Source organism: Sturnus vulgaris, chromosome 28, assembly GCF_052056855.1.
Source record: "Sturnus vulgaris isolate bStuVul1 chromosome 28, bStuVul1.hap1, whole genome shotgun sequence".
Lineage (NCBI taxonomy): Eukaryota > Metazoa > Chordata > Aves > Passeriformes > Sturnidae > Sturnus > Sturnus vulgaris.
In genome coordinates, this window is record NC_142270.1 from 5,482,048 (window position 1) to 5,508,021 (window position 25,974).

At 58.8% G+C, this 25,974-nt stretch overlaps 4 protein-coding genes and 1 non-coding gene across 12 annotated transcripts; 3 read left to right on the forward strand and 2 right to left on the reverse strand.

Annotated features, from left to right (window-relative positions):
- The first annotated feature begins 1,001 nt into the window (after positions 1 to 1,001).
- Positions 1,002 to 7,899, forward strand: SLC18A1 (solute carrier family 18 member A1). Its single transcript, XM_014892411.2, has 15 exons — positions 1,002 to 1,104; positions 1,442 to 1,760; positions 2,261 to 2,319; positions 2,494 to 2,577; positions 2,735 to 2,827; positions 3,214 to 3,303; positions 4,114 to 4,157; positions 4,267 to 4,327; positions 4,434 to 4,529; positions 5,917 to 5,995; positions 6,091 to 6,142; positions 6,656 to 6,719; positions 6,793 to 6,912; positions 6,995 to 7,128; positions 7,425 to 7,899. The coding sequence occupies exons 1-15, from the start codon at positions 1,002 to 1,004 to the stop codon at positions 7,524 to 7,526; spliced, it is 1,500 nt and encodes a 499-aa protein (XP_014747897.2). The 3' UTR covers positions 7,527 to 7,899.
- Positions 7,900 to 8,238: 339 nt separating this feature from the next.
- Positions 8,239 to 12,155, forward strand: MAK16 (MAK16 homolog). Its single transcript, XM_014892417.2, has 10 exons — positions 8,239 to 8,405; positions 8,710 to 8,759; positions 8,975 to 9,084; positions 9,381 to 9,445; positions 9,742 to 9,893; positions 10,453 to 10,507; positions 10,600 to 10,674; positions 11,040 to 11,156; positions 11,284 to 11,340; positions 11,555 to 12,155. The coding sequence occupies exons 1-10, from the start codon at positions 8,391 to 8,393 to the stop codon at positions 11,741 to 11,743; spliced, it is 885 nt and encodes a 294-aa protein (XP_014747903.2). The 5' UTR covers positions 8,239 to 8,390; the 3' UTR covers positions 11,744 to 12,155.
- On the reverse strand, positions 12,132 to 16,008 carry TTI2 (TELO2 interacting protein 2). Of its 6 annotated transcripts, XM_014892412.2 has the most exons (7): positions 15,193 to 16,008; positions 14,697 to 14,883; positions 14,224 to 14,316; positions 13,775 to 13,959; positions 13,468 to 13,611; positions 12,882 to 13,044; positions 12,132 to 12,262 (listed from the first exon to the last, which is right to left on the reverse strand). In XM_014892412.2, exons 1-7 carry the CDS (start codon positions 15,777 to 15,779, stop codon positions 12,182 to 12,184), a joined length of 1,440 nt encoding a protein of 479 aa, XP_014747898.2. In that variant the 5' UTR covers positions 15,780 to 16,008; the 3' UTR covers positions 12,132 to 12,181. The 6 variants fall into 6 exon arrangements, 5 of the variants coding, with proteins under 5 accessions (XP_014747898.2, XP_088036286.1, XP_088036288.1 ...); XR_015808718.1 differs by having other exon boundaries at positions 13,468 to 13,630; positions 13,775 to 14,316; positions 15,193 to 15,995; XM_088180160.1 differs by having other exon boundaries at positions 13,775 to 14,316; positions 15,193 to 15,995.
- Positions 16,009 to 16,277: 269 nt separating this feature from the next.
- On the forward strand, positions 16,278 to 16,371 carry LOC148221001 (small nucleolar RNA U13). The gene has a single exon (XR_015808720.1). It is a non-coding gene; the product is annotated as a small nucleolar RNA U13 (small nucleolar RNA).
- A 2,457-nt stretch (positions 16,372 to 18,828) lies between these two features.
- On the reverse strand, positions 18,829 to 24,995 carry DUSP26 (dual specificity phosphatase 26). Of its 3 annotated transcripts, none has more exons than XM_088179821.1 (5): positions 24,318 to 24,995; positions 23,651 to 23,740; positions 21,031 to 21,303; positions 20,083 to 20,291; positions 18,829 to 19,413 (listed from the first exon to the last, which is right to left on the reverse strand). In XM_088179821.1, the coding sequence occupies exons 3-5, from the start codon at positions 21,207 to 21,209 to the stop codon at positions 19,214 to 19,216; spliced, it is 588 nt and encodes a 195-aa protein (XP_088035947.1). In that variant the 5' UTR covers positions 21,210 to 21,303; positions 23,651 to 23,740; positions 24,318 to 24,995; the 3' UTR covers positions 18,829 to 19,213. The 3 variants fall into 3 exon arrangements, with proteins under 3 accessions (XP_088035947.1, XP_088035945.1, XP_014747900.1); XM_088179819.1 differs by having other exon boundaries at positions 23,651 to 24,098; XM_014892414.2 differs by lacking the exon at positions 24,318 to 24,995 and having other exon boundaries at positions 23,651 to 24,248.
- Between the last annotated feature and the right edge of the window lie 979 nt (positions 24,996 to 25,974).

Consider the following 25,974-nt stretch of genomic DNA (forward strand, 5'->3'; position numbering starts at 1 on the left):
AGGGATCCCCCAGATCTCCAGGATCCAGGTCCAGGTGCCCCAATCCAGGCAGGGATCCCCGAGATCTCCAGGATCCAGGTCCAGGTGCCCCGATCCCGGTGCTCAGGGAAGGATCAGCCCTGCTGGAAGCTGGCAGTGAGGATAAACATTCCTGCCCCGCTGGCAGCCCTCGGGCCAGCCCTGCTGACGCTCCAGGACAGCCCTGTGAGGTTCCAATGAAAGCAGGGACACTCCTCTCGTCTCCTGATAACCGGGAATCGTAAATCCCGGCGGAGCAGAGCTCGGCCAGGCGGCGGCAGCGGCTCCACCCTCGGATGGGTGCCGGGGTAAGAACATTTTCCTCTGCTCCCCACGGCAGAGAAAGGGGACAGGGTTTGTGCTGGACAATCGTGTCTTTATTGCCTCTGCTTTCTCTGTCGTGAATTTATTTGTGTTTATATTCCTCTGCATTAATTCTGGGGTTTGGTACTTGCTTGAGAAGCCAGCCCTGTTCTCCACCAGGTGTGGCACCTTCCCCGTGATGATAAAGCTTTTGGAGTGTTTGCTTTTTGTAATTAAAATCTGGCAATTCCCATCGCCTGGGATTTCAGTTTGATAGAGGAGCTGGTGGTTCCATCTCCTGGGGAAATTTCACAGATCCTGGGAAAAGCACTCAACTCTTGGGGACAGCACCCAGATGTTGAGAAGAGCACCCAGACCCTGTGGAACGGCATCTAGATCCTGGGGAAAAAAACCATACAGATCCTGGGAGAAAAAAACATCCAGATCCTGGGAATGGCACCCAGACCCTGGGAATGGCACCCAGACCCTGGGGACAGCACAGGGATCCTGGGCACACACTGAGTGACCCCTTGAGCTGCTTTCCCAAGGGAGAAGCCGTGACCCGTGGGAAGTTTAACCTGGAATGTTCTCTGGGCAGGTTTTTTGGAGGCCCTGACCCCTGAGCCCAGGAGCCTGCAGGACCCTGGCCGAGCTCTGTGCCCCTGGCCGTGTCCCTGGCCATGTCCCAGCACTGGCTGGCCACGGGCAGGGCCTCGCCCAGGCTGGTGCTGGCCGTGGTGTTCGTGGCTCTGCTGCTGGACAACATCCTGCTCACTGTTGTGGGTACGGGCTGGGGCTCGGGGGGACACTGGGGGGGTCCTGTGGGGCTGCCTGGGGGCTCAGTTTGGGGTTCTTTGGGGCTATCGTGAGGTAAAGTGTGGGGATGTCTCATGGGTAAAATGTGGGGTTTTTTGGGGCTGTCTCATGGGTAAAATGTGGGGCTCTTTGGGGCAGTCGCTGTGGGGCTGCCCTGGGTGCTCCTCTCCATCGGTCCCTGGGTGATGCCAGCGGGTCCCTGCTCAGGTGACCTTCCAGGACCCCCAACCTGGCCAGCCCCGCTCAGTTCAGCCAGGAACAGCAGGAAAATCCCTCCCTCATCCCTTCCCCGGCTTTTTTCCAGTACCCATCGTCCCCACCTTCCTCTACATGACCGAGTACGAAGGTGCCAAGAGCTCCGTGAGCCCAACCCTGCCCGAGCCAACTCCCGCAGCCCCCGGGGCTCCTCCTTTCTCCGGTTCTGACACCACCACCGTGCCCGTTCGGGGCTTCACCAGCGCCGGGAATGGGACGAGGAGCAGCCCCCCAGGACCCCCCGCCAGGGGCTGCCTGCAGGGTGGGGAGTTCCTGGCCCAGGAGAACACCCGAGTGGGGCTGCTCTTCGCCTCCAAGGCTCTGGTCCAGCTGCTGGTCAACCCCTGGGTGGGTGTGCTGACCAACAGGTAGGTCAGAGCCCGGCGGTTCCTGCGATTCCGTGAGATTCCTCGGCTCCTGCCTGCTGCTGGAATTGCGGGGATTGCCGGGAGGGAAACGGCAAGAGGTGAAATATATCCATCCAAATGGCAGGAATGTCACCTTTCCTAACAGCCTGCACATGGCTTGTGAGTTTATGTCCCACATAAAGCTCGCTAAAGCTCTCCTCAGGTGCTGGCAGATGCTGTTTAACACCAGCAACCACAAACAAACACAGCCTCCCAGCCTGCTGTGCTCGGATAAAATGTTCTTTTCGGGTTTTCTTTCTCTCCTGCAGATGCTGAGCTGTGCTGGGGCAGGCACGTGGGCTGAGCTGTGTCCCCGGGGGGCTTTGCAGAGTTTTTGGGGCTCCTTCTGAGCAGCACTTGGGGCACATCACCCCCTCAGGAGCTGCTTCCCACCCACAGAAATTTCCCAGGGGGGAACGGGGAGCCCTCCTGAGCTGGGGCCTCCTTTTTTCCCATTCCAGGATCGGATACCACATCCCCATGTTCCTGGGCTTCACCATCCTGTTCCTGTCCACAGTCAGTGAGTATCACCCTCCCCACCTGCACAAAGAACCACCTGAGAAGGGACAGAGCAGGGCCCCAGGCTCAGGAGAGGGTGACAAGGACGATGTCTCTGCCCTCTCACCCCTTCCAGTGCCAGCTGGGGCCAGCCTTGCCCTGTGCTGAGGGTTTCAGCTCTCCCCTCCCTGTGCAGTGTTTGCTTTCTCAGGCACCTACACCCTGCTGTTCATCGCCAGAGCCCTCCAAGGCATCGGCTCCTCCTTCTCCTCGGTGGCAGGTGAAGGTTTTGGCTGCACCTCAGTGCCTGCATCAGCTCCCCTTGGCTGGGTCCTCCTCACTGCACCCAGCCCTGAACCCCCCTAAAACCCCAGATTGCAGAGAGGAGCCCCCCACAGACCCAGCCGGGCTGAGGTGGGCTCTGTGTGTGCCCCCAGGCCTGGGGCTGCTGGCCAGCGTCTACCCGGACGACTCGGAGAGGGGCAGAGCCATGGGGACCGCGCTGGGGGGCCTGGCCTTGGGCGTGCTGAGTAAGGAGCCCTGTGCCCAACGGGGCACGGCGGGACACAGGGGGACACAGGGGGACATGGCAGGACATGGCAGGACACACGGGGACATGGCAGGACACAGGGGGACATGGCTTCTCCTGTTCCTGCACCCCCTCCTGCCTGGGTGGGCATTGCACGGGCTGGGTGCTCCTCTTCCTCCTCTCCCTCCTCCTGACCTCTCCCTGGCACTGCCTGAGTGACTGACACCTCCCCAAACACCCAGCTGGGACTTAGAGCAACTCCAGACTCTGGGGACAGTGGCACTGCCAGGCTCTGGGGACAGTGGCATTGCCAGACTGGGGACAGTGGAACTGCCAGGCTCTGGGGACAGTGGCACTGCCAGGTGTGACCCAGCCCTTCCCTTGCAGTCGGGGCCCCCTTTGGGAGCGTCATGTACGAATTTGTGGGGAAAGCTTCGCCCTTCCTGGTCCTGGCCTTCCTCGCCCTCTTGGATGGAGGTGAGAAACCAAAGGCTTGAACCCTGCAAATAAAGAAAATTACTGAAATGTGAATGTTTGGGGGAGAGCCTGAGGGGAGGAAGAGCAGATCACCACAGTGAGCGATACCATCAGCACTGGTTATTCCATCAAGGATAAATCTGATTTTTGCCATCTCCGGATGACTGACCCAGCAACAGAGCTGGAATTAATCCCTCATTACTTAATACCCCCCCCGATTGCTTTAATGGCTCGAACAGCACATTCAGTAAAGCTCTTTGAGCTGTGAATTCTCTGGCAAGACACCCTTGTCTGCAGCCTCTTGGTGCCACGAAGGCATCGGGCTGTGCCAGCAGAATTGGAGCCTCGTTCTTGCTCCCAGACCGAGGCCACGGGAGCTTCCCGAGTGCCACAGCAAAGCTCCAGCCAGCAGGAGCTGCATTTGCAGTGGGAAGCGTGGAGCTAATTAAATTACAGCCCTAATTACCATCCTCATCTGGCTGTAAAGCAAGAGATCTGTAATGAAGCGTGTGAGAGCTGCTGGAAAATGAACCGTGGGCCTCGTGCCTATCAAACTTCCTGCTTTCATCCTTTTCTTTTCCTCATCCCATTCCTGGCACGCTCCCAGCTGGCAGCCCCATGGGAGCACTCACACTTTTGGCAGCCTCGGGGGTTGATAAAACCCTTCCAAACCTCTGCAGGTCCCCAGACAGCTCCGGCACGCTGGGGCTGTGCTGCTGGGATGGGTCAGGCCGAGGGGAAGGACAGGGCTGGGTGGGAGGAAGGAGTGGCACCTGCAGGAAGGAGCCACCAGCGCTGTTGTGTCCCCAGCTCTGCAGCTCTGCATCCTGCAGCCCTCCCGCGTCTCCCCCGAGGTGAGCAGGGCGCCGGCTGAGCCAGGTGGGCACTGCCCGGGGCTGGGGGCTGTGCCAGGGGCCAGCTGAGGGCACCCACAGCCCCCTGCCCACCTCACCCCCTTGGCAGGGCACCAAAGCCACGCCGCTGTCCACCCTGCTGCGAGACCCCTACATCCTGGTGGCCGCAGGTAAAGGTGGACCCTTCAACCTTGTTAAAGATTCCTTCTCGCCTGCTTGAAACAGCAGCAAAAGGGGCTAAACCTGAGCTTTTTCTCCTTTTCCTCCCTTTTCCAGGGGCCCTGTGCTTCTCCAACATGGGTGTGGCCATGCTGGAGCCCACGCTGCCCATCTGGATGCTGCAGACCATGTGCCCCCCGCAGTGGCAGCTCGGTAGGTCCCCGTGCTCTGCTGGGCTTCGGAGAGTTTGGAATTCCAGAAAAAAAAACCTCCTAGACCCAGCCTGTGACTGATCCCGGCCCACAGCACTCAGTGCCACGTCCTCAGACACTTCCAGGGACTAAAATCTGGCACTGCGGGAGGGATTGAATCATCTTTTATATCACTCCAAAAAAAAAAAAAAAAAAGAAAAAAGAAGGAAATATCTGCCCTGCTGCGATCCCAGGCTGGGCATGGCTCCAATTCCAGCTGGAAATGCCCTCAGTGGTGGCTGCTCTGCTCTGTTATTGACAAGATTGGATGGAATTTGCTCTGCAGCAGAGCAATAACGGGGCAGGGAGGCAGCGGGGGGCCCCGGGAGCCCATCCTGAGCAGGGCTGGAATTGGGGGAGGCCAGATGGGCTCGGCAGAGGCAGCTCCCAGGGAGATGAGGCCGTTCCCAGCACCCCAGGCAGGGCAGGATGGGCTGTGCTGATTGCCTGGAAAATGGGATGTGGAGATAACAGCAAGAATAAACCAGGAATGGTGATAAAACCCAATTGGAGCAGGAATGACCTGGGGGGTGCCCCGGGCTGCACTTAGATCCCAAATTGGATTGGATTGCGGTTGGAATTGCTCCTGATCGAGTTATCCTCAGCAACAGCCAGGCACTAAAAGCTTCCCTGGAGCAAGGAGGGGCGAGGGGAAAGCGGCACACAGAGATCCTGGAGTGGGAAAAGCACTCAGGGCTGCCCTGTCACCGCTTTGAGGAATTCTGAGGTGATTTTTGAGGAGCTTTGAGGTGATTTTTGAAAAAAAAAAAAAAAAAAAAAAATCCCAAATGTATTCCCTAAGATGTTCAGGTTCCTGAGATTTGAGAGCAGTTTGGATTCGGAGTTTGACACCAACCCACCCCTCTCACGAGCTGTTCTAAACTCAGGGGCCTTCTTTGTTTTGTGTCTTTCTCCCATAATTCTGGGGAAAATAACCCAGAAGAGCTTGGGCTAAACCTGGAGGATTAACCCCGTTCTGTAGCTGCTAGAGGAGAGGAAATTAAACACAAATCAGTGTGTTCCAATAAGGAAGCAGTCCCAGGGAAATGGAGCTGATCACTTTTATTTATTGTCAGCAGGAGAGGATATGAAAAATAAACAACTAGTAAAGCAGCAGGGAGAGCAAATATTTAATTGTGAGCTACACAATGATCCCTGAGCTTTTTACTTAAGCAGCTTTATTCCTCTTTATTTAGCGAGGGAAAAGGTGGAAGAGGGAGAAACTGTGACAGGAGATGTTCACGTGCCTGGCCTGGCTCATGATATTATCCAAATGAGGCGGCTGGGGGGCTGAAAATTTGTGCAAATCTGCATTTTCTTGCAGCTTTTTAATCCTTTCTGTCTCCCAGGGATGGCGTTCCTGCCTGCCAGCATCTCCTACCTCGTTGGCACCAACCTCTTTGGGATTCTGGCTAACAAGATGGGCAGGTAAGTGGGATATTAAAGATTTTGGCTCAGCCCAGCCCAAATTTCAGCATGTTCTGCTCGAGGCTGAGAACACCTGCCCTCTGCTCACGTTGCAGGTGGCTGTGCTCCATGATTGGGATGGCTGTGGTGGGAATCAGCCTCCTCTGTGTGAGTAGCAAAGCGGAATCTGAGGTGTCTCTGCAGGGATTTTTCACGGTCCTGGCATGGCAAACGCTCAGGGGTTGCTCTGGGAAAGGTCTCTGGATCTTCAGGCTGAGAATTTTGGGATTGTTCAGCCTGGAAAAGGCCATGGGGTGACCGAATTCTGGCTGTCCAGGAGGGAAGATGGGGAGAGAGGATTTGCAAAGGATGGAGGGACAGGACAAGGGGAAATGGCTTCAAAGTGACAGAGGGCAGGGATGGATGGGATATTGGGAGGAAATATCCCTGTGAGGGTGGCGAGGGGCTGGGATGGAATTCCCAGAGGAGCTGTGGCTGCCCCTGGATTGCTGGAAATGTCCAAGGCCAGGCTGGGATAACCTGGGAGAGCAGGAGGCGTCCCAGCCCATAGCAGGTGTGGGACTGAAAGAGCTTTAAATTCCCTTTTATCCAACCCATTGCATGATTCCATGGAATCCCACCGCTCTCCTGGCCTCACACCTCCTCTCTCTCCTCTCCCAGGTCCCTCTGGCCACCAACATTTACGGGCTGATCGGCCCCAACGCCGGCCTGGGCTTTGCCATAGGTAAGCTGGGGGTGCTCCTGGGCAGCTGCCCCGGGGGCAGCGGGCACTGAGGAGCCCCCAATGCCCCGGGCAGGGATGGTGGACTCCTCCATGATGCCCATCATGGGCTACCTGGTGGACCTGCGCCACACCTCAGCCTACGGCACCGTGTACGCCATCGCCGACGTGGCCTTCTGCATGGGCTTCGCCGTGGGTAGGAGAGTTTTACTCCCGGTGTAGCTACTCAGGGTGTGTCCCCCCGGGGTTTTTGCCCTTTTGGATGTGTGGATTCGCAGGTCCCTCCACGGGCGGGGCGATCGTGCGAGCCCTGGGTTTCCCCTGGCTGATGGTCGCCGTCGGGGCGCTGAACGTGGCGTACGCGCCGCTCTGCCGCCTCCTGCGCAGCCCCCCGGCCGCCGAGGAGAAGATGGTCAGTCGGGGACGCTTTCCTGCACTTCACACCCCCAAGGGTTTGAGGGAATTAAGAATGAATTTGCCAAGGGTTGAGTCGTCCCCGTTAGGCTCTGCGCCGCCCTCAAAAATGGGCAAAAAAAATAAAATTCAGATGGAAGCAAGGAAGTGTGGAGGGTCCTTCCCTGCACTCACTTGTGTTCCCTGGGGAAAAGTCTGCTTTGGATTTTTCCCAGTGTGATAACGCTCTTGCTAACTGTTCAAATTAATCATTATTTTTTTATTAAAGCATGATTTCTGCTGTGCTTCACCCAGGCCATCCTGAGCCAGGAGTGCCCCATGCAACCCAAAAGCTACACCCCGAAGGAAGCCCAGCGGGAATTATCCCTCACGGAGGAGGCGGAAAACGTGGAATAGCCAGGGCAAGGAATGGCCAATGGCAAATTCCATGTCCTGCTTTGGAATTATAATTATGGTTACAGAACGTGGATGTGTGAGCAGACACAGCCAGCGTAGCCTCGTGGCTGAATTTCCAACCTCTTCTCCAACCACCAGGATTTGGAGGCTCCATCCATTCATGTGGGATTTAGCCATGGAATCAGCTGGCAGTAAGGATGTCACTGCAATGTCCCCGCTCCTCTGAGGACACTAAAATTTAAACATTCATTTATGTCTTGGTGTAGTCTGATGTATTGTGCTATGTCTGTGCTACTCAGAGCATGTCCTTCCTAACATATATTAAATTAATGTATTCGTTTGAAGAACTCTAAATAAACTGAGGTGGGAATAAGGTTTAGACTCAGTCAACAAAGCCAGTTAGATCGCTGTATTTAATGTGGATCTGTCAGGTGCTGCAGCCGGGGGGGGGGTGTCTCGGAAGATCTGAGGGAAGATTTTGTCAGAGAATCTGCACTTTCTCACAGAGCTCCACAGCCCAGCATTAACCCGCCCCAAACACATCGCTCGGGAGCTCTCAGGGTCTGTTTGTGGGAGGGTTTCCTTGATCTCCGTCCTGAGGGGGCGCGGCACCGCCGCCATGACAGCGCGGCCCGCCCTCCTTCCCGCCCTTTTCCCGCCCTCCTTCCCGCCCTTTTCCCGCCCTTTTCCCGCCCTCTGCGCCGCCGCTCTCGCGAGATTTTGCGCGCCCCGCCCCTTCCTGTAATGGCGGCGCCCTAGACCGCGCGGCCGGGCCCGCCAGCACCGTCAGTCCCCGCTGTCCCTGCCACCGCTGTCACCGTCACTGCCGTCTCTGCTACCGCTGTCACCTCTGTCACCGCCACCATGCATTCGGACGATGTGAGTCCGACCATTCTTTGGGCCCCGTGTCAGACGGCCCCACGTGGCCCGCGGTCCCCTGTCCCCAGCGCGGCTGTGGCTGAGGGGGACAGCAGGGCCGGGGGGTGTCAGTGGGGATTTGGCAGCAGCAGAGATGCTGTGCTTGCGCTTCCGCAGGGGCACCGCGCTCTCCCTGCCGGGGGAACACCGAGGAAACCCCAGTGTTTGTGGGGTGTCCCCCGTCAGAGCCGCACCGGAGGCGGGGGGGACAAGGGGGACCGGGTGAGGGATGTCACGGAGTGTCACCCGCTGTTTGTCCCTGCAGGTTGTCTGGAACATGCTGGGGAACAGGCAGTTCTGTTCCTACAAGATGACGTGAGTTTGGGGGGACGGGGTGGGCTGAGCCCAGGGGGGGCTTTGGGGAGATCCAGCAGGGAAAGGAACGGGAGGGACATGCACGGGTACCCCCCCAGACCCCATAGTGTCACCTTTGTGTCACCATGTGAGAGTCGCAGAGCATGGGGTGAGCTGTGGGAGCAGTGGGGTTTTCCTGCCCTTCCCTCATTCATTCCTTGTCCCCTTTTTTTCAGCACCAAAACGCAGAATTTCTGCAGGAACGAGTACAACCTGACAGGGCTGTGCAACCGCTCCTCCTGCCCGCTGGCCAACAGCCAGTACGCCACTGTCCGTGAGGAGAAAGGTGACAGCAGGGACAGCAGGGGGAATCCATTCCTAGGAAGGGTGTCAGGCCTTGGAAGGAGCTGCCCAGGGCGGGTTTGGAGTCCCCATCCCTGGAGGTGTCATGGGAATGCCAGGATGTGGCACTCAGTGCTGTGGGCTGTGGACAAGGTGGGGATCAAAGGTTGGGTTTGGTGCTGGACGTGTTTCCCACTCTGGATGGTTCTGGGATCCAGCCGTGGGCAGGGAGGGGTGGTGGCACTGCCTGAGGGCAGCCCAGCTGCGGGCAGGGCTCAGGGGCTTTGTTGCTGTTCCCAGGTCGCTGTTATCTCTACATGAAGACGATCGAGAGGGCGGCGTTTCCCCGGCGCCTCTGGGAGCGGGTGAGCTCGGGGACACGCAGGGACAGCAGCTCCGTGTCCCCACTGAGGGGAGGGAGGGAAGCTCTGCCAGGGGAGGCTCAGCTTGGACAGCAAGAGGAATTTCCCCACAGAAAGGGTTGGAACTGCCCAGGGAGGTTTGGAATGCCCATCCCTGGAGGTGGCACTGGGGACAAGGTGGGGATCCACCTTGGGGGGTTTTTCCTTGATGATTCCGTGACTCTGGGGGTGATGCAGCCCCTCCCAAACGTCCCTTTTTTGTCCTGCTCTGCCACCCAACCCTTCCCCTGTCCCTGCAGGTGCTGCTGAGCAAGAACTACGAGAAGGCTCTGGAGGAGATTGATGAGAACCTCATCTACTGGCCCCGCTTCATCCGGCACAAGTGCAAGCAGAGGTTCACCAAGATCACGCAGTACCTGATCCGCATCCGCAAGCTGACCCTCAAGAGACAGTAAGGGACACAGGAGTGACCATGGAAGTGACCACTGGTGGCTTCTGGAGCCACTGCCTCTCTGTCACTGCTGGGACACGGAGCTGGTGCTCGTTTTCCAGGGTTTTGGATGGATCTGGCATGGATGAGCTGAAGGAATCCTGTGTATAAATGTGCTGAGCTGGGAGGGACCCACAGGGATCATTGATCCCAAATCCTGGCTCTGCCCAGACACCCCAACAACCCCTCCTGTCCCTGAGAGCAGTGTCCATCGTGGAGCTCTGGCAGCCCCAGGGCTTTGCCCATTTCGTGGGCAGGGCCCAGCACCCTCTGGGGGAAGAATCTTCCCCTAAAATCTGACCTGAGCCTGCCCTGACCCAGCTCCAGCCATGTCCCTGTCACAGAGAGCAGAGATCAGAGCTGTCCCTCGGGAGCAGCTGCTCCTCCTGTGACCCCTCCATCATTTAGATCTTTCTTCTCCTGAGGCACCCAACCCTCAGGACATTCCACCCGTTGGGAATGCTGCAGCTGCTGGCTGTTGTCCCAGAGCTGTGAGATTCCCAGTGCCTGTTCCCTGCAGGAGGAAGCTCGTCCCGCTGCGCAGGAAGATCGAGAGGCGCGAGAACAGGAGAGAGGTGAGGACAGCTCTGTGTCACTGCTGTCCCCTGCTGCTGTCCCCACTGCCCCTGGGCCTCACAGGGCTGCTCTGTGCTCTTCTCTGTGTTAGGAGAAAGCTCTGATCGCTGCCCAGCTGGACAATGCCATCGAGAAGGAGCTGCTGGAGAGGTTGAAGCAGGACACGGTGAGTGAGGGTCACACAGAGCTCACAGTAGTGCCTGGCTCCCCAAAAACACAGGGAGCCCCAAAACATATAGGCTCCCAAAAAAAAAAGGGAGCCCCAAAACATGGAGCCCCAAAACATGAGGGCTCCCCAAAACACAAGGAGCTCCAAAACACAGGGAGCCCCAAAACATGAGGGCTCCCCTCGTATCACAGGGAGCCTCAAAACACGAGGGCTCCCCTCCTGTTCCGTGCAGGACTGTGGGGTCAGGGTTGGGCTGAGCCACACCTCAGCCTGATGCTGCCCCGTGCAGGCTTTCAGTGCCCCCCACCTCCAAAGTCCATCTTCCTCCTGTGGCTTACAGAAAATCCCAATTTTCCTTTCAGTATGGAGACATTTACAACTTCCCCATCCACGCCTTTGACAAGGCCCTGCAGCAGCAAGATGCTGAGAGCGAGAGCGACTCGGATGCAGAGAGGGAGGAAGATGATGATGATGATGAGGTAAAGCTTCCAGCCCTGCCCTGGTGCTGCCCCTTCCTGCTGGAAAGACCTCAGAAAAACATGATGGTGGCCTTGGTGGCTCTCCCGTGGCACTGCTGTGCCCAGTCCCTGCCTCTGTTCCTTGCAGGACGTGGATAAGAGGGAATTTGTGGAAGCAGAGGACAGCGAGCTCAGCGACTTTGAGGTGGGTGAAGCACCAGGTACAAACCTCCACCCTTGAGTGTCTGGGGATGGTAAGAGGCAGCAAAATCAGAGAATTGGACAGTGGGAGCCCAGCCCAACTCCTCTGGAGCCACGGACTGTGGGATGGGGTCACACACGAGGGGATTCTGGGGACAGAGGAGGTTTAGTTACACAAGCTGCTCTGACATCACTGTGCTCACTCAATCCTTGCTCAGGACATGGATAAGTTGGAGACAAGCAGTGAGGAGGAGCATGAAGAGGAGGAAGAAGTAGAGAAGAAAGCCTCGAACTGCAGATGGAAAGGGAAAACGCCCCTGAAGGGCCCAGCCAGGAGAAAACGTCCCCACATTGAGATCGAGTACGAGGAGGAAACAGAGCCAAGCACCAAGACAAAAGCAGCCTGAGCCCTCCCTGGCCCCTTTCTGTAGTGACTGACACAACTCCAGCTGTGCCAGCAGAGTGGCAGTGCAGCATCTGTCACCCACCTGCCACCCCTGCTCAGGACCCCCGGCAACTCCTGCTTTTACACTCCCCACGTTCTCTGCAAGAGCAAGGGGGGTTTGTGTCCCGAGCCCGGGCAGCTGCACTCAGTTTGTACAACTCGGAGGAACTTCCCCCACCTCCCGTGCGAGCACGAGCAGCTCAGCCCAGACTCTGCTCCAGGAGGAGCCTGGGGGGGCTCTGCTGCTTCTTCTGAGGCTGCAGAAACCTCGGGTGGCCCTGGGGACACTTGGATGTGTCTGGGGGAGGTGTAGGGCACACAGGTGGGGCAAGAACGACAGAACTCTTCAATAAACACAACAAATTTATTGTGCAGAAGGGGCTGAGCAGTGTCAGGCCCCTCAGGTGCTCTCCTGCACCTTCCTGAGGCACTCCCTCACCTGCTTCTCCTCACAGCTGCTCTGCACCCCCTGCAGCAGCACCTGCAGGGACAAAAGCAGCAGGATGGTGTCACCCACCCTCCCCGGCTCCAGCTGTGCACAGCTGTGCTCAGCAGCCCTCACTGTGCCCTCAGCCCAGCAGTGCCAGGCACTGGGACCCCTGCACTGGCCCTTCCTGCTGCTCTATCAGCTCAAATTCCAGCATAATCCTGGAATTTGCTAGGAAAACAAACCAGCAAACGCTCATAAGCTCTGCCCAGTTTTGGCCTGGTAAGAACACAAATGTAAAAGGCAGCAGTTTTGTGTGAACAAATGATGAAAAGCCACTTTTGTTGAGGAGTCCCAGATGCAGCACAGCTCTTACTGGCACAGGACAGGAGTTTGTGTTTGGCTGTGACTGATTTGCAAACACCTGCTGAGAACAGACTCAAACAGTCCAACATGATGATAATAATAATAATAATATATGGCAATGTTAATTGATAATAATAATAATAATGTAGCAGTGTTCACAGCCAGGCCCCAGCATGTCGTACACAGATTGATCCCCGGGTCACTGATTGATTGATTGATTATTGATGCTGGGGAGGGGGGAAAACCAAAATCCTGCTGGGCTGAGAGGGAAGAGGGCACTGGGAGGCAGCACAGAGCCCGGACTCACCTTCACGTGGCCCTGGGAGCAGTGATCCAGCAGGATGAGGCACTGGGTGGCCCTGTGGAGCAGGGCAGCTCTGATGGGCTCTGGTGTCGGGCCCCGCTCAGTGTGAACGTCCCAGAGCAGCCTCAGCAGGGCCTTGAGCAGCACTGGGAGCCTGCAGGGCATCCTGCAAGGGAAACAGCTCATCCCAAACCCAGCGTGAGCCAGGGCATGGCACAGCCTGGGGCTGGACTGGGGCCACGACAGACCTGGACATGCAGGAAGCTCAGGATGGGGCTGGGAATTGGGAATGGTGGCACTGGGCAGCCCAGGGCACAGCACAGGGTTTAATTGATTGATTAAATCCACATTGGTTTAATCTGTGCTTTTGGAACAAGCACAGGTGGGATCAAAATGAGGACCCAGCTTAATTTTGGAGCTGGGTTTTTCAGTAATGCCAGCGAGTACTGCCTGGGACAGATTTTCCTTTAGGATTTCAGGGCCTTTTCCTCAAGAAAAAGTAACTTTGGGTTTTAGAGTGGAAACATTCAGGACAGGAATGAATTCAGGTCAGGACAGCTTCTTTGTGTGTGATCCCCCAGAGAGGTACCTGGGCCAGGCGTGCTCTATGGTGCACTGCAGAGTCTCCAGGATTGCCAGCCTGGCCTCTTCCTTAGGCCCATCAGAGACCTCCAGGTAGCCCAGGATGACTCTCTCCAGCCTCTTCAGGTGCCTCACGATGAGGATGCCGAGTCTGGAGGCACAAACACACCCTGAGGAGGGAGGACAGATACCCATGGATCCCAAAAACACCCTGAGGAGGGAGCACACCCTTGGCTACCAAGCCCAGGGCCTTTCCCTGTGCTCCCACCCCCTCAGGAAGGTGGGCAGTGCCCCCAGGTGCCCCTGTGTCTCACCTGGTGACAAAGGCAGGCAGGGTCCCTGCGTAGACCCTGCGCAGTGCCAGCCCGTGCTCGGCCTCCATGTGGGTCAGCACCAGCTGCAGCACCTGGTCCCAGGGGGACACAGCCCTGCCCTGGCCCTGGTGCCTCTGGCATCGCTGCAGGATGGGCAGCAGGTCCAGCAGGCACAGCAGCACTGCCTGGTTTGGGGACAGATGGGCAATGTGAGCTCCTGCTCTCACCAAAACACAGCAGAGCCCAGCCCTGCTGCCACCCACAGCTCTGTGCTTCAAATCTGTTCCCTGCCCCTCTGGATGGGGCAGCAGGAAGGAGCTCCTCCCTCTGGGCAATTTCCTGCAATCTACCGAGGTTTTCTCACAGCCTGGCTGGACTTGAGGCTCAGCCTTAAACCGAGGGGCTGCCACCAGCCCAAGGCACCTTAAACCCAAGTGCAGGCGTCCCACCTGGATGAGAGGGGCCTCCCGTGAGTAGAGGTGGTTGTAGAGGGCGTGGAACAGCACCTGGGCCCTGTTGAACTGGCACAGATCCGCTCCTGGCTGCAACAACAGAGAGCAGGGCGTTAATCCTGGGCAGTGTAAAGCCTAAGCAAAGCTCAGCCTTCCTAAAGCCTGGGAAATGCAGGTTCAACCCTGCCCTGCACCAGAAGGAGAAGTTGGGAACCTGAGCCACAGGAGGGAAGGGCTGGGGCTGTGTCAGGGCAGGATTTTAGGGAAAGGTTTGTTCTCCACAGAGTGCTGGGCACAGCCCCGAGGCTGGCAGAGCTGCAGGAAACGCTCTCACGGATGAGATCGTCGGGTCTGTGCAGGGCCAGGGGTGACAACAGATCCCTGTGTGTCCCTCCCAGCTCAGGACACCCTGTGCTTGTCCCTCCCTTCACAGCACACCCGCTCAGGGCTCCAAGCCCTGCCTCCCTCACCACGTTGAGCACGATGTGGTGCAGGCAGCGCACGCCCAGCACTTTGTTCTCCTCCTGGAAATCATCGGAGAGGAGCAGCGCGGGCGGCAGGACCCGCTCCAGGTGCGGGCACAGCCAGGGCCGGCACACGCGGAGCAGAGCCCAGGAAAACACGTCCTTGGAGGCAGGGTTACACTTCCAGGTGTCTCTGCAGGGACAGACACGGCTCAGGGAACACAGCGCTCATCTCCCGTGCACTGAGGCTCCCAGCTGGCAGCAAACTCTGACACTCATCCCCCAACACCTTCCCGGTGGGCATTTGTGACAATCAACCCCAACACGTTCCTGCTGGGCATTTGTGACAATCATCTCCCAACACCTTCCTGCTGGGCATTTGTGACAATCACCCCCAACACCTTCCTGCTGGGCATTTGTGAAGCTCCTGGTTTCATATTTATCGTCTCTGGAGCCTCAGCTCCGTTTCCCGGTATTTCGCCACCCTCCCCTTCCCACTCACTTGGTTAACTCCTTCTTCAGGAGCCCCATCACCGCTCCAAATCTTCCTTCCTCATCCCCCTCCTTTCCCCGCAGGAATTCCTCCACGGACCCGCAGCCCGCAGCCTGGACCAGCCGCTCCAGCACCTCCTGGGCCACGGCCCGGCTGCTCGCCGTGGTCCAGGGCCGCTGCTCCTTGTGTGTGACAGCGAATATGAACGCGTGTCCCAGCAGCCGCCGCAGGCCGCTCGCCCCTGGCGAATGCTGGCCCCTGGCAGCTTCCAGCTTCTGCAGGAGCAGCAGGAACACGGCTCCAACGCGCTCTGCCCGCTCCGCCACAGCGGCCAGCGCCGCGTCCTGCCCGGGGGGCTCGGCCCCGTCCTGCTCCCGGCGTGGCGGTGCCGCCAAGTCGCCCAAAGCCGCGGCCAGCTCGCCCAGCGCCGCGGGGCCGGCCGTGCCCAGCAGCCAGCGCGGATCCGCCGCCTGCAGCAGCGCGCTCAGCTCCCGGAGAGCCCCGGGCTCGGCCAGCGCCAGCCGGGCCTGCAGCAGCGCCTGCTCGGCCGAGGGGGCGGCGGGCGCCGGGGGAGGCTGCCCCGGCCCCCGCTCCATGGCCTGGCACAGCCCGGCGGGATCTGCCCGCCCTGGAACCCCTTACACGCACATCGGTGGTGGCAGCAGCGCCCTAAGCGGAACGGGGAGCACCCCTGGGACCACTGAAAACCCCCGGGATTCCCTCAGAGACCCCCGAGCTGCCCCGGGATTCCCTCAGAGACCCCCGAGCTCCCCCGGTCCCGTCTCCGCAGCGGCGCCGCCGCCACGAGCTCCACGCGCGCCAACTGTCGCAAAACCACCCTCGTTGCCGTAAAGCCGACGGCGAAGAGGTGTGGCTTAATGTGCATATATTAGCATTGCTAATGAAAAAGCGCGAAGAGGGGCAGAGGGGCGGTGTGGAGGGGAGAGAAGAGAACGGGGAGTGCAGGGAACGGAGGAAAGGATTCAGAGAGGGCAGAACAAAGAGCGGGGAGAGCCGTGTGGGGACAGAGCTGTCGCCATGACTTGCAGAGCAGTGGCGCGGCGCTAGGTGCGGGCGCGGGAGGCACGGCCGCGATCCTTCCGGTTCATGGAGATGATGAATGGGAGTGGCACGCGGCTGCGTGACGTGTGCGCCCTGCGTTACGACATTGCACAGTCCCATCTGACCGCCGGGGGTCCTGACGTCACTCTGGCGTCACTTCCTTTTTCATGTCCAAAAGTAGATTCCGGGGTTCCGTGAGGCGCTGCGTCATTGTTTGCGTCCCCACTTCATGTGTGAGGTGCCCGGCGTTCGGGTCCGTCGCGTCACGGCCCTGTTATCTCCTTTCCGTGTCGATAATCAGCGGGAACGAGCGAATTAAGCGGGGGGTGCGCAGCTCCTGGGCTCTCTATGATGTCACTGCTGATGTCAAAAATCACTGAGAATGGGCAAATCAGGGGGGCCACCCCGATGTGGGCACAGCTTGGGAGGGTGACCGGCCCCGGAGGGGTCAGCGGTGTCACTGCTGGCGTCATCTTCACATGGATGTGTAAAAAACTGGGGAAAACGGGGAGATGGGGGGGTCTGACGATGTGGGGACAGCTCTTGGGGTGCCTTGGGGCTGCGGGAGTCAGTGATGTCGCTGCTGTTGTCATCTTCCCCCGGACATGTCACAAATGAGGGAAAACGGGGAGATCGGGGGGTTCTAGCCCGGTCTGGGCACAGTCTGGGGGGTCCTGGCCCTGGGGGGGGGGGGGGGGGGTCAGCACTTTGATGCTATTTTGGGCGATTTGTCACCGCGTCAAAGGGTCACGGCCAGCAGTGTCCCCTCCTCGGGCACTTGGGGGGCTCAGCATCACCCTGGGGTCCCCTGAGCCATCCCTGCAGCACCCACAGCTCAGACGGGCTGAAAATCACCCGTTTAATCACTTTTGGACACAAACCTGTGCAAAATCCCTGTGCCCCGTGGGGATCCCGAGGGACTCAGGTACAAAAATAACTCTGTGCAAACAAGGCGGGGGCCAGGGGAGAAAGGATCCCGCACCCTGGGGCTTCCCACAGGGAATTCCAGCCTGTCCCGGCTCCATGGGGCAGGAATAATTCGGGAATGGCGATTCCTACAAGGAATTCCCGGCTCCCGCCCCGCTCTGCCAGCCCCTCTCACTTTCTCTGGAAGGTGTCCTGGCACCCCAGCTCCTCCTTCAGCCCAAAATGCTGCAGGCAGACGGCGCAGGTCCGCTGTGGGAGGTGAGATGGAGGCTGAGGGCGGGTGTGAACGTGGGGGATCCGCCAGAAATGCCGGGAAATCCCGGGAAATTCCAGCCGGGAGCTCAGCCCAGGTCCCAAAGCACCCGCGGGGAGGGGGATTCCTTCCCGGATCCGGGCCCGCACATCCCCGCATCCATCCCCGGCCTGTCCCGAGGGTTATCTCGATTGATTTTAGCTCCATTCCCAGCCTGTCCCGAGGTTATCCCGGGTTAATCCCAGCTCCATTCCCAGCCTGTCCCGAGGTTATCCCGGTTTAATCCCAGCTCCATCCCCAGCCTGTCCCGAGGTTATCCCGGGTTAATCCCAGCTCCATCCGCGGTGGAGCCGGTCCCGCTCACCCCGTGCACGTTCAGCAATCGGGGGGGATCTGGATCCTTGGGGAACGCGCCCCTCCCGCCCGGGATTCGGGATCGGCGGCTCCGGGGCTCCGTTTGTGCAGGAGCGGTCGGGAATGGGCAGCGGGAGCGCCCAGGGGTGCCAGCGGCGATTGTTTGCCCTCGGAAATCAGGGCAGGAAGAAGCCAGAAGAAGTCAAGCAGGACAGGAAGAACTGGATTTTCCAGCGCTCGGCCCCGCCGTGACTTTGGCCGGGGAAAAGCGCCGGGCACGGAACCGCGGGCATGGCGAGGAGGGCACGGCCTCTCCCAAAAAAAACAGCGCTCCCAAAAATGGCTGAGGGATGCAGGGCTGGCCCTGCAGGAGCAGCAGCTGCAGCCTCGGCTTTGGGGTTACAAAGAGCAGGGGGAGCAGGGAAAGGCTCATCCTCCCCTCCCTGCCCCGCACAGCGCGGCCCCCGCACCTCCCCTGGAAATCGGGAGCCCCTTCCTGCTCTTCCTGCCCTGCTCCAGGATTTGTCCCGGATTTCTGGGACAAAACAGGATCTGGGAATGGCCAGAGACACCGAGCCCCCGGCTCACCCGATGAAGTAGCAGCAGAAGATGAGGCTGAGCACGAAGATGAAGATGCCGGTGCCGAAAATAACCATGGAGATGTTGAGGGGCGGGTCCTGGAAGGTGATGGGCACCTGGGGACTCTGGGAATGCCAGCCCACCTGGGGGACCCCAGGGCTGCCAGCCTGGCTCGGCTGGTCACCAGGAGTCACCCGTTGTCCCCACTGCTGGGAAAAAGAGGAGGCAGCTCCGGGAGAGGATGTGAGTGGGGAACCCCAGGACAGGCACTGGGCAGGATCTCAGGTTTGGGTATTAAATGTGATTTCAGGTTTGGGCACTGAGCGGGGCTCAGGTTTGGGTATTAAATGCGATCTCAGGTTTGATCCCTGGCCTGAGAATTTGGGGGCACTCGGGTGCCACTCCATCCCCAGCCCTGTGCCAGGTGCCAGCCTGAGCTGTCCCCAAGCCCACGAGATGTCCCCAGGCTGTTCCTTAGCACTACCTTTATTCACAGGGTGACACGAGGCACGGACAACACCTGAACACCACGAGAGGAGCTGAGCCTGAGCCCACACACCAGACCTGACATCACCAGAAACACACGGGACACACGACAGGGGACACACAGCGCTGCAGGCTCCTGCCAGGGAGGGACACAAATGCCAGGGGGGGACAACAAAGCCTTGGAGGCTCCCTGGAGGCCGCAGGGATGGAGAGATGGGTGATGTGGGGCCGGGCCCCTCCGGAGGCGCCTTGGAGCGAGCGGGCTGGGATGGAAGCCATGGCCAGACCTCCCTGGGTGGCCCTGCAGGACCAGGGCCTGGGCTGGACCACGGGGCACACCCAGGGCTGGGCAGGGCTCCCACGGTGCCCTCAGGAGCTCCTCTTGAGCCGCAGGGCGTTGTCCAGGGCCACCAGCTGGCGCAGGAAGCCGCGGTTGGGGATGATCCCGCGGTGGTCCTTGACCGTCTTTATGGCTTCCACCAGGGGCATGTGGTGGCGGATCATGAGGTAGGCGAGGACCAAGGTGGCTGACCTGCTGACCCCGACAGCACAGTGCACCAGGATCCTCCCTGCGGGGTGAGGGGGGACAGGACACAGCGGCTGCGTCAGCACAGCCCCAAAATTCCCCATGGGAAAAGTGCTGAGTACCCACCCAGCCCTGGAGCACCCGGAGCCGGGGCTCGGGTGTGGACACACACATTCACAGAGCTGGGGAATCACAGCTTGGGAATTCTCTCCAGGCCTGGATTTCTCCTGACTCTCAGCTCCATTCCCAGGCTGACAAGCTGACTGCAGCTTCAGTTAGGGAGGAGTCTCCCAGGGTGACAACACGGTGACAAACAGAGTGGAATTCATCACCAACATTAACCCCTGGTGTCTTTCCCGTGGGACACATCCTGAGGTGCTGTCCCAAGGATGTTTTTCCCAATTGTCCCATGAGCTCCTGTGCTGTCCTGGCTGCACTAACCACTGGGGTTATCCCATGAGGGGACACCACTGGGGTTATCCCATGAGGGGACACCATCAAGGTGATCTCACGAAGAAACACCATCCAGGTGACCCCATAAGGAAACACCATTGAGGTGATCCTGTGGAGGAGACACCATCCAGGTACCCCCATGAGAAGACACCACCCCAACCTCCAAACCCCTTTGTTTCCCAAGCTCCCCAACAACACCCACCCCAAAGCAGCTCCCCCATCCCTCCCCTCTCTCCTCTCCCCCCCCTTGCCCAGGCACCTTCGTTGAGAGCCTGGTGGATGAAGTCAGCGGCGGGGTAGAAGTAGGGGCTCATGTCGAAGGAGGGCGAGTCGTGGGCCTCGATGCCCAGGTAACGGATGCCCGTGCCCTCGTAGAGGTCGGCGCCGCCGCGCCAGCGGCAGTGGGAGGCGTTCAGCACGTGGGTGATGCGCAGCTGCAGCAGCTCCCGCCGGTTGGACGCCATGTCTCTGCAGGGGGGGGATAATTGCTGAAAGATTGGTGTCAATCACAAAAGCCTTGGGGTTTGTGTAAAACAGAATGCTGAGCTCTGAAGTGACACGAGGTAAAGGAAATTGTGTGATAAAATCATTCTGTTTAAAATCACCTTGTTATGTTGTATTATGTTGTATTATGTTACATTGTATTAAGTTTTGTGATGTTTTCCAAATAAGTTGTATCAGCTACCAGCTTGCAAGATCAGACTTCCCAAAAATCCCTTCCTGCCTTTGTCTGATCAATGCTGATCAATGATTTTCCAATAGCCCTTCCTGCCTTTGTCTGATCAATGCTGATCAATGATTTTCCAATAGCCCTTCCTGCCTTTGTCTGATCAATGCTGCCTATCCCAAAAACCAGACTCCCAGACCTTCCCTGGTGGTTCTCTCCAAGGCCCAGCTGGCTGTGACTGATTGTCACCCAAAGGCTTTGTCAATTTGTGTGAGGGTGTTCATTCAACCACCACTGCTTATGACAACAAAAAAAACCCCAAAAATTATTGATTACAATAAGAAACCACAGTATAAGTCTCCCAGGGTGATGTTTGTCCCAATTGTCCCATGAGCTCCTGTCCTGTCCTGGCTGCACTGACACACTTTAAATCCAGGCTGTCTGTACCATAAATTGCCCTTTTTCCCCCAAAGATCTCCGTGTGTGTTGCTGTCTTTTCTCTCTCTTTGCAGTCCCTTACTGGTCTTACTGGACACTCACTGGTCTCCCAGGTAGAGGCCTGGCCACACCTCGTCGGCGTGGTTGCAGGCGGTTTTGCCGGTGTAGAGCAGCCGCTCCAGCTCGAAGACGCTGAGGATGGGGTGGGTGCCGCGCTCGTCCCGCGGGGCCCGGCTCGGGGACCGGCTGCTGTTCCTGTAGAACCTGGACAGGAAAGCCATGGGAGCTGCCCAGACCCACAAGGCATGCCTGTGGGGGCGGGGAGGCCGGGCGGGGGCCTGGGGGTCACTTCTGCTGCTGCTGCCACCCACGGTCCTGTCGGGAAGCAGTGGAGAAGCTGTCAGGACAAAGGGATCTTCAACCAGGCGTGTCCAGGGGAGGGAATGGGGCTGGGAAGGGTCTGGAGCCCCAGGAGAGGCTGAGGGAGCTGGGAAGGGGAGAAAAGGAAGCTCAGGAGGGACCTTGTGGCTCTGCACAACTCCTGACAGGAGGGGACAGCCGGGGGGATTTGGGATCTGGGAACAGGGACAGGAGGAGAGGGAACGGCCTCAGGGGAGCTCAGGGTGGGCAGCAGCAGGAATTTCCCCATGGAAAGTGTGGGCAGAGATTGGAAGTGCCCAGGGGGGTTTGGAGTCACCAAGGAACAACTGGAGGTGGCTCTCAGTGCTCGGGCATTGGGCACAGCTTGGACTCGATGACCCTGGAGGGCTTTTCCAGCCTCAGGGATTTGGGGGTTCTGTGGTGCTGCAATCTGGGAGCTCTCACTCCGTCCCTGCTGTGGGATCTCACCCTGCTGCTGTCAGGGGCCGAGCATTCCCTCCCATCCCTTCCCAGAGGGAAAACTGCTGGGGAGAAATTCCTGCTGCCAGGGCTGGGGAGGCAGCCAGAGCCTCCAGAGCCCCACAGCTTTGGGCTGAGGCCACCTTGGCAGGAGTTGCCCTGCCCAGGACCACCTCCCGTGCCTCTGCTGCCAGGGGACGGTGCCAGCTCGGCGCTGCCAACCTGAGGGAAGGCGGCCAGGTCTGGGCACGGCACCAGCGCTGGGGAGGAAAAGCCCCCAGACAGGTGGAGGGTTCCAGATGGCACCGGGCAGCCTGGCCAGGGCCCCACAAACCCTGCAGGGAGGGCGGGGCAGGGTTAACCCTCCGTGGGCGCGCTCCTGCAGCTGCCCCCGAGCGCCCAGGGCTGCTCTGGGGTGGGAAGGGTTAACTGCAGGGCTGTTTTGGGGTGGGAAGGGTTAACTGCAGGGCTGTTTTGGGGTGGGAAGGGTTAACTGCGGGGTATGAGGAAGCTCCTTTTAGCCAGCAGCTCCTCCTGCTCCCAAACCCGCGGATCATTCGCTGCTGTCACACATCTGCAAGGACCCTCCCTCGGGCAGTTCCAGCTGTGTCCAGATGTGCTCAGAGAGGCCTTTTTGTGCTCCCTCAGGAGGAGAAATTCTCCTTCTCGCCTCGCTGCTGCTGCCCAGAGTGCCCTGGAGCCTCCCCTCCCCTCCCAAGCTGGGGCCGGGCGAGGCGCAGCGACCTTGGGCTGGCCGGGCTGGGCACAGCCTGTCCCTGCTCGGTGACATTCCCGAGCCTCCCGAGCCTCCAGAGCAGAGAAAACACGGCAAGGGCAGGGGGGAGCTCGGAGGGAGCCCAGGGGGCACCCAGGGATGTCCCCCTGCCCCTTCCGTGTGCCAGGAGGGGCAGCTCAGACCCTGCCTGGCACCTCCGGGGTGCTGCCAGCCCTGCCCCAGTGTCACCCCTGGCCCCCAGCCCTGCCCGAGTGTCACCCCTGGTCCCCAGCCCAGCTCGGCCCAGCGCAGGCTCCCAGCGCGGCACCTGGGCTGGAACCTGGGCTCCTCCAGGCTGGGAATTCGGGCTTGGCAAAGCCCAGCTCTGAAACCTTGTGTGACCTTGGCTGCAGCACAGCCACGCGTCCCCAGCCGCGGGCAGCGCCGGGATCATGGAGAGGGCTGGAACAGCGAAATTCCAGCCCCTCTTATGGCCACAGCTGGATGGGAAAAACAACAATCCCCATCCAGCCTCTCTTATGGCCAGAGCTGGATGGGAAAACACCAGAAAAACACCCCAGGCCGGGCTGCAGCCGCTGCCAGGCGGGTCCAGGGGCTCAGGGGCTCAGCTCTGAGAGCTGGGAACGGCCCCGGAGCGCTCCTGGCACCTCCCGGGCTGGGCTGGAGCCCTCGGGCTCTCGGGACCCTGCCGGGAGGGAGGGGAGGGATGCGGGGAGGGTCCCGAGGGATGCGGGGAGGGTCCTGAGGAATGCGGGGAGGGTCCCGTGAGAGGCGGGGAGGGTCCCGAGGGACGCGGGGAGCCGTGCGGGATGCAGGGATGATCCCCTGGGATGCAGGAATGACCCCATAGGATACAGGAATGACCCCGTGGGATGCAGGAACGATCCCATGGGATGCAGGAATGACCCCGTGGGATGCAGGAACGATCCCATGGGATGCAGGAATGACCCTGTGGGATGCAGGAACGATCCCATGGGACGCAGGAATGACCCCATAGGATGCAGGAACGGTCCCATGGGACGCAGGAATGACCCCATAGGATGCAGGAACGGTCCCATGGGACGCAGGAAGGAGCCGTGCCGAGGCTCCGCGGCTCAGGGACACCCCGGGACCCGCGGGGAGGGGTTGGGCCACCCCCGAGCGTACCTTGGCGAGGGCCGGGAGCCGGGGCAGGATCGGAGCGGGATCAGCTCCTGTCGGCCATGTCTCGCTGCTGCCGCCGCCGCTGGAGAGACGCTGATGGAGGAAGAGCTATTTTAAGGCATGACATGGCCAGGGGCAGCGTTGTTTGTGCCAGGCTGTGCGCGGAGGGGACCCAGGGACACCGCGGGCACCCAAAGCGACAGCGACAACGACAGCGGGGTCCCCAAATCCTCCGCTGTCCCTCCTCCTCCTCCTCCTCCCGGAGCCACAGGCGCGCAGGGGAGAGGAGCAGGAGCTGCCCAAAGTGGTGCTGAGGACGTGGTTTCCCTCCCCGGGGATCTGCAGCAGGCTCCAGATGTTTTTTTGTTTGTTTGTCTTTTGTTTTGTTTTGGTTTTTTTGTATTTTTTTCCTTCCTCTCCCTTTGTGCATCCAGGGCTCGGTGAGGATTTTCTGCATTTGTAAAGAAAAATAAAGCTTGGGTTGATGTGGGGATATCAAATCAGAGAATGGCTTGGCTTGGAAAGGACCTTAAATATCCACGGTTCCATGGCTCCATTCCAAATTACGACAATTTACAAATCCCTGTCGAAGTCAGGGAATATTTTTTTTCCAGGGGGGAAAAAATTAGCAAAAAAAAAAAAAAGAAAATAAATAAAAGCGGGAAGTCACGGTTGAAGCTTTGTTGTTGTTGCTTTGACAGCTTCTAAACGCCACCATTCATTTCACAAGTGCTGCAATGTTTCAGTTAAACATTTTCCAGGCAGAATATGCAGAACGTGCTCCCGTTCCCTTTGAAGCTCTGCCTTCCCGGAGAAAAGTTTGAGTCAGATCACAAAGTGGGAGTGGGGTGGGAAAAACAACCCGAGGAAGAACAACCGAGCTGCTCCAGGCTGAACATCCCGGGGTTCGCGGCGTGGCCCCCCCCGGCCCTGCTCGACTGAAACCCGGGAATTTCTCCTGGGTTATTTTTGCAGCTGGACCCGTGATTATATCGGGATATAATCCCGGGATTATCCCAGGCAGGTCCTGGGCAGGTCCTGTCCTCACTGAGCCCGTGGGGTTTTGCAGCTCTGGGATGCTCCAGGAAAACCCATCCTGAATCCTGGAAAATTGGGTTGATTATCCTTACCTGCAGAAGAAAAAAAAAAAAGAGTTTTCACTTCTGCCTGGCCACACTCCTCCAAAAAACAGGCACGGAGAGGGAATTTCTGAGCTCTCTCAGATATTTCAACGAGGCCAGCAGCAGCCCTGGCCCTCCCCTGCCCCAGGGAATCACATTCCCAGCAGCGTGGAAAATGTTTTTGGGCAGAAGCCCCGGCAGAAAAGGTTAAATCTGAATCTAATAAGTAAGTAAGTAAATAAATAAATAAATAAATAAATAAATAAATAAATAAATAAAAACAACAACAAAACTACACGAAGGGAAAGGAGGTGGATAAATGTTTTGGCAGAGCGTTGCCTGCAGGGAGCTCGCCGGTCATTTAAGCGTGGGATTAGTGCTTGTTGTGGTTTTGTTCCAATAATAAAGCCGGGATTGCTTTGTGGAGCAGCCAGAAGTGCCCAACAAAGCCAGGGAGGCTCCTGGGACAACGGAGCTGCCCCGAGGAAAAACAGCCCGGATTTCTGTCCACAGACACAGCCCAGACCTCGCTCCCTGATTTCTGATTCGTCGGAAATTTATCGGATTTATCTGATTTATTTCTTTTATTTTTATAGCTCGGAGGAGCTCCAGGAGCTGCTCTGGAGTCAGAGGCTGGAGCTGGGCCAGGGCTGGGGGGGCACGGACACCCCTGGGCTTTGTGTCACTGTCACCTGCTCCCTGGGCTTTGTGTCACTGTCACCTGCTCCCTGCTCTTGGTGTCACTGTCACCTGCTCCTTTCTCTTGGTGTCACTGTCACCTGCTCCCTGGGCTTTGTGTCACTGTCACCTGGTCCCTGCTCTTGGTGTCACTGTCACCTGGTCTCTGGGATTTGTGTCACTGTCACCTGCTCCCTGCTCTTGGTGTCACTGTCACCTGGTCCCTGCTCTTGGTGTCACTGTCTCCTGGTCCCAGCCCTGTCCCTGCAGGGCCCGGGAAGGGAAATCCTGGCCTTGAATCCCCGAGGCACGGGGGGGGTGAGGGATCAGCCCCAGGCTCCTCCCGGCAGCCTCCCCTTGGAAGCTGCTCCCTCTGGGGAGCCTCCAGCGGCAGGACAGGTGACAGAAATGACAGGTGTCCTGTCCCTGAAATGTCCCTGGAATGTCCTGTCACCTGTGTCCTGTCACCTCTGTGTCCTGTCACCTCCTGTCCCGGTCACCTCTGTCCCGGTCACCTGCAGGACAGGT